We start from the raw sequence: 5763 nt of genomic DNA on the forward strand, positions 1-5763 counted from the left end.
GCTGTCCCCGAGCAGGGACGCGCCGTCCCCCAGAGCCGCCCGGTCGCTGGCCGTGCCCTCTGTCCCCTCCCGCCCCGCTGGGTGCCAGCGGGTGCCAGCCCCGAAGCGGCGCTGAGCCCAGGCACGGGACCCTTCCCCGAGGGGTGGGAGCTGCGGGGAGCGCGCAGAGCCAGCCCTGAGGCGCAGGGTGCAGCACCAGCGGGGCGCTGCGTGTCACATGTGGCCCTGGGTGTCACACATGACCCTGGGTGTCACACGTGGCCCTGGGTGTCACACACGTGGCGCTGGGTGTCACACGTGGTGCTGGGTGTCACACACGTGGCCCTGGGTGTCACACATGACCCTGGGTGTCACACACATGGCGCTGTGCCCGGCCCAGGGCTGTCCCTGCCTGTCCCCAGTGCTGCTCTACCTGTCCCTGGGTGTCCCTGCCTGTCCCTGCGTGTCCCCACTGCTGCTCTACCTGTCCTCACTGCTGTCCTTGCCTGTCCCTGCGTGTCCCCACTGCTGTCCCTGCGTGTCCTCGCTCCTGTCCCTGTGTCCTCACTGCTGTCCCTGACTGTCCCTGCCTGTCCCCGCTGTCCCCTTCTCTTGGTGGCTCCCCCCCCGGCACCCTGCAGCTTCCCAGCTCTGCCCTCGCCCTCTCCCCCAGGGTCAGGGGGGGTCCGGGGGGGTCTCTCCTGCCCGTCCCCACCGCTGTCCTCCTCCCTTGGCCTTGTCCCCACCCCCGGGAGGTGACATGGAGCTGCCCCGCTCCAGGACCGGGCACAGCTTCAGCCCTGAGCCCTGAGCCCGTCCCTGGCTGTGGGGACAAGGTGACCGTCCCGTGTCTGGGCACAGGGACCTCCCCTGGCCAGGACCAGGGCTGCCGGCGCGTCCGTGTTTTGTTTTGCTGTGAAATAAAAGCTGCTGGTTGCTGGAATTTGGGGGTGGGGGGTCTGGGGGCTGTGCTGGAGCAGGGGCAGCACCCCCGGGGTCTGGGGGTGCTCCTGTCCCTTCTGTACCTGCAGATGTCCCCGTCCGACCTTCGCCCCCAGATCTGGGGAAGCCCAGGCCCCGCCCTCTGCTCCAAAAGAAGTCACTTTTATTGTGCCAAGGGACGGGGGAGGAACGATTGTAAACAGGGATGTGAAATATACAGGTTAAGTTACTCCTCGTCTTATTAACAAAATAAAGCTCTATCTATATTTACAATCTTTAAAAACAAAACAACAACGACAGCAACGAAAAAAAAAAATAATAATAAATGGGAGAGAGACAGGAGGAGCTGCAGCTGTGGGGAGGGGACGCTTGTGCCACCAGTCCCTGCGCAGCCCGGCCCGGCCCTGGAACTGCGACACCACCCCAGGGACCCCTCTCCTTCCCAGGGACCCCCTTCCTCCCCAGGGACCCCTCTCCTCCCCAGGGACCCCTCTCCTTCCCAGGGACCCCTCTCCTTCCCAGGGACCTGGCACGGGGAGCTGGGAGTAACGAAAGCACTGAGCAAGGGAGGAGAGCAGCGAGGGGCTGGCGGGGCAGAGGAGGAGGTGGGATGTCCCCTGGGATGAAGGGTGTCCCCTGGGATGAAGGATGTCCCCTGGGCAGTGTCCCCATGGCAGTGTCCCCAGCACTGGGGTGCTGATGCTGCTGATTCGTGTCCCCATCCTGGGCTGGGGACAGAGGGACAGAGGGACAGGGGGACAGAGGGCCAGGGGGACAGAGGCTGGTGCCCGATTTGTGCAGCCTCGAGCCTGGGTGGCCTCTGCTCCCGCGGTGTCCCCAGCGCTGTCCCTGCAGTGTCCCCAGCGCTATCAATGTCCCTGTCCCTGTCCCTGTCCCTGCCCGGGGCCTGTTCCCGGCTGCTGCCACAGGGAGGTGCCGGAGCCCCGCGCACAGAGCGACACCCGGGGGACAGGCGTGTGCACAGCTGGACACAGCTGGACACTGCACACGCACACCCGGACACCCCTCACTCTCACGGGGACACCCTGAACTCTCACGGGGACACCCCCCACTCTCACGGGGACACCCCCCACTCTCACGGGGACACCCCTCACTCTCACGGGGACACCCCTCATTCACAGCCACACCACACGCTCCCCTCCTGGAACGGGCTCTGACCAGGGCAAGGTCATTTTCCCCAAGAATTCCCTTTTTTCCCCTCGCAGCCGTTCTCTCTCCCTCTCTCTCCGCCCGCGGGGCTCAGGTGGAGCCCCAGCCTCAGGGACCGCAGGTGCCCAGGGACAGCCGGGCGCGTCCCGCCCGCGCCGGGCAGGAACAGCCCCCGCTGTGTTCCCAGAGCGGGCCAGAGCCGCCGGCAGCACAAAGGGCCCCCAGGAGCCCTTGGCCGGAGCCGGGGCTGGGCTGGAGCTAAAACGGGCTCCATGGGAATCGGCTGGCAGGCTCCAGACACGGAGCGGGAAGCGCGGCGGGGAGGTCACCCCAGGAGAGAGGAGGGACGAGCGTGTCCCCACCCGTGTCCCCACCCATGTCCCCACCCGTGTCCCCAGTCCGTGTCCCCAGTCCGTGCCCAGCAGGTGAGGCTCTCCAGGACCCGCAGCTGCTCAGGGCTGGGAGATGCTCTGGAGGTTCCCTGCACCCCGAGATCCCCGGGTGCCCTCAGGGGTGCTGGCGCAGCAGCGCCGCGTCACCAACCCTCCTGTCCCGGCGGCCTCGGCTCCGTGTGCCACCAAAGCCAGGCCAAGCCAGCCCTGGCCACCCCAGACTCTGCAGGCGGGCAGCTCTCCTGCCCCGCCCCGGGACGGTCCGTGCCCCGGGACGCTCCGTGCCGTGCCCCAGGACGTGCGGTGCCGTGCCCCGGGACGCTCCGTGCCGTGCCCCGGGACGCTCCGTGCCGTGCCCCAGGACGCTCCGTGCCGTGCCCTGGGATGCTCCATGCCCTCCCGGCGGTGGCAGCCGGCCCCGCCGCCCCCTCCGCCGTCCCCCCCGGTGTCCCCTCAGTCCGTCAGCACCACCAGCTCGCCGTCACTCTTGTCGTCGCCCTCCGAGTCCTCCTCGTCGCTGTAGCGGTACGCGTCGCCCTCGGCCACCGAGTGCCCGTCGTCAGCGGCGTCGCCGTCCTTGAGGCTGCGGGTGTTGACGATGACGGGCATGGCGGGGTCCACGCCGCGGGGCAGGTAATGCTCCAGCAGGGGCGGGGGCAGCTGGACGCCCACGGGCCGCGGGTACAGCACCTCCGAGGAGCTGGGGGGCACCTGGCTGCCCTGCGGCCTGCGGGACACGGGGGGCGGGCACTGAGACGGGCAGCGAGGGGGCACGGGGGGAAATTCCTGGGGGGGCCGGTGGGCACCAACCCCACGGGCACCAGGTGGGCACCAACCCCACAGGCACAATGTGGGCACCAACCCCATGGGAACCAGGTGGGCACCAACCCCACGGGCACAAGGTGGGCACCAACCCCATGGGAACCAGGTGGGCACCAACCCCACGGGAACCAGGTGGGCACCAACCCCACGGGAACCAGGTGGGCACCAACCCCATGGGAACCAGGTGGGCACACACCTCATGGATATCAGGTGGGCACCACTGAGAACCTGCCCCATTGAGATCAGGTGGACACCAACCCCATGGGCACCAGGTGAGCCCCACCCCAAAGCCGCCCCTCAGAGCCCCCGGGACGGGGCACACGGGGTGTCCCATATCAATTACCCTATGGGGTTTCCCTTATCAATCCCCCTGCCAGGTCCCCCTCATCAGTTACCCTATCAGGTTTCCCTTATCAATCACCCTGCCAGGTTTCCCTTATCAATCACCCTGCCAGGTATCCCTTATCAATCACCCTGCCAGGTTCCCCTTATCAGTTACCCTATCAGGTATCCCTGCCTGGCGTCCTGGCGCCGGTTCCTCATCAGCGCCTTGTACTCGCCCACGCGCAGCCGCTTGCCCTCCACGATGCAGGTGCGCTTGGGCCGCGGCTTGTACTTGTAATCCGGGTACTTCTCCAGGTGCTGCCGGCTCAGCCGCGCCTGCTCCTCGTAGTACGGCTGCTTCTCCTGGTTGGACATGGATTTCCAGCGGGATCCTGCACGGGGAAGGAGCAGAGCGTGGCGCAAACCCGCCCGAGCGAGGAGATGGCGGCTGCCACAAACCCGGCCCCACATTCGTTGGCTGATTAATGAGTGAGTGCCGGTAATTAATGTCATTCCCTGTGGGAACAGCACCGGGGTTCACGGCTGTGCTGGTGGGAGCCACGTGGCGCTGCTGGGCTCTGCCAGAATATTGGGAACGGCTTCCCTGACTTTCCCTGGGCACTTCCAGGGATCCATCCCCTCATTCCCTGACCTTCCCTCCCAAAATCCAACCCCTCACTCCCTGATCTTCCCTCCCAAAATCCAACCCCTCACTCCCTGACCCTCCCCAGGTCAGGGAATTCCCTCTGCGGGGCATTCAGAGGGGGCCTTGCCCCAAGACCTTGTTCCAAACCCTCCAGGGGATGCGGAGAGGATTCCCTGCCCCAGGATCTCATTCCCTCCCCTCCAGGGGATGCGGAGAGGATTCCCTGCCCCGGGATCTCACCCAGGATCTTGCTGATGCTGGAGTTGTGCATGTCCGGGAACGCCTGCAGGATCTTCCTCCGCTCGTCCTTGGCCCACACCATGAAGGCGTTCATGGGCCGCTTGATGTGGTTGTTGTTCCTGGACTCCGGGAAGTGCCGGGATCCTGCGGGGGACACGGGGCGTGAGGGCAGGAGCGGGAGCGCGGGGCGAAGCGGCGTCACCGCCCGCGCTCACCGTCCATCTCGCAGCTCAGCAGAGCCTCGTCCAGCCGGTGCCCGGGGGTCTCGTCCATCCGCTCCTTCACCGGCGAGCAGTCAGCCCCGCCGTGCTCCTGCGGGACAGCGCGGTCGGGAGCCGGCCCCGGGGCGGGCGCGGCGGCGGGGCCGGGGACGGGGCCGGGGCCGGGGACGCGCGGAGCCGCGCTCACCTTGCGGTAGGGGCTGCCCAGAGACCCCTCCATGGCGGCGCCGTGGCCGTGCAGCAGCTGCCGCGCGTCGTGGATGGCTTTGGTGATGGCATCGCCCTCCCCCAGGAATCCTGGCGGGAGACGGGAACGCGTCAGTGCCAGGGGTCAGCTGCTGACCACCGACAGCAGTGACCACCGACAGCGGTGACCACCGACAGCAGTGACCACCGACAGCGGTGACCACTGCCGGCACTGACCACCGACAGCAGTGACCACTGCCAGCAGTGACCACTGACAGCAGTGACCACTGCCAGCACTGACCACTGACAGCAGTGACCACTGCCAGCACTGACCACTGACAGCACCCCTCAGTGCCAGGGGTCAGCTGCTGACCACCGACAGCAGTGACCACCGACAGCACTGACCACTGACAGCAGTGACCACCGACAGCGGTGACCACCGACAGCACCCCTCAGTGCCAGGGGTCAGCTGCTGACCACTGAGAGCAGTGACCACTGACAGCAGTGACCACTCACCCACTGACCACTGCCAGCACAGACCACTGCCAGCACTGACCCCCATGTGCACCCCTCAGTGCCAGGAGTCACCTGCTGACCACTGACAGCAGTGACCACTGCCAGCACTGACCACTGACAGCACCCCTCTGTGCCAGGGGTCAGCTGCTGACCACTGAGAGCAGTGACCACTGCCAGCACTGACCACCGACAGCAGTGACCACTGCCAGCACTGACCCCTCAGTGCCAGGGGTCCCCCCGCTGGCCCCCCCGCAGCGCTGGCCCCACGCTGGCCGTGGCAGCTGTGCCCCGAGGGGTGGCAGTGCCCAGGTCCCCCCTGGGAGCG

General features: G+C 67.1%; 1 protein-coding gene across 1 annotated transcript; it reads right to left on the reverse strand.

The window, feature by feature from the left end:
* Positions 1–2936: 2936 nt before the first annotated feature.
* Positions 2937–5046, reverse strand: SOX13 (SRY-box transcription factor 13; the record flags this gene model as incomplete). The annotated part of the gene is made up of 5 exons (XM_040085958.1): positions 2937–3210; positions 3805–4021; positions 4516–4659; positions 4731–4827; positions 4924–5046. Coding segments are annotated over 5 exons (855 nt in total), but the record flags the coding sequence as incomplete, so codon positions are not given.
* Positions 5047–5763: the final 717 nt, after the last annotated feature.

This window comes from Hirundo rustica, chromosome 24 (genome assembly GCF_015227805.2).
Source record: "Hirundo rustica isolate bHirRus1 chromosome 24, bHirRus1.pri.v3, whole genome shotgun sequence".
NCBI classification, from domain to species: Eukaryota; Metazoa; Chordata; class Aves; order Passeriformes; family Hirundinidae; genus Hirundo; species Hirundo rustica.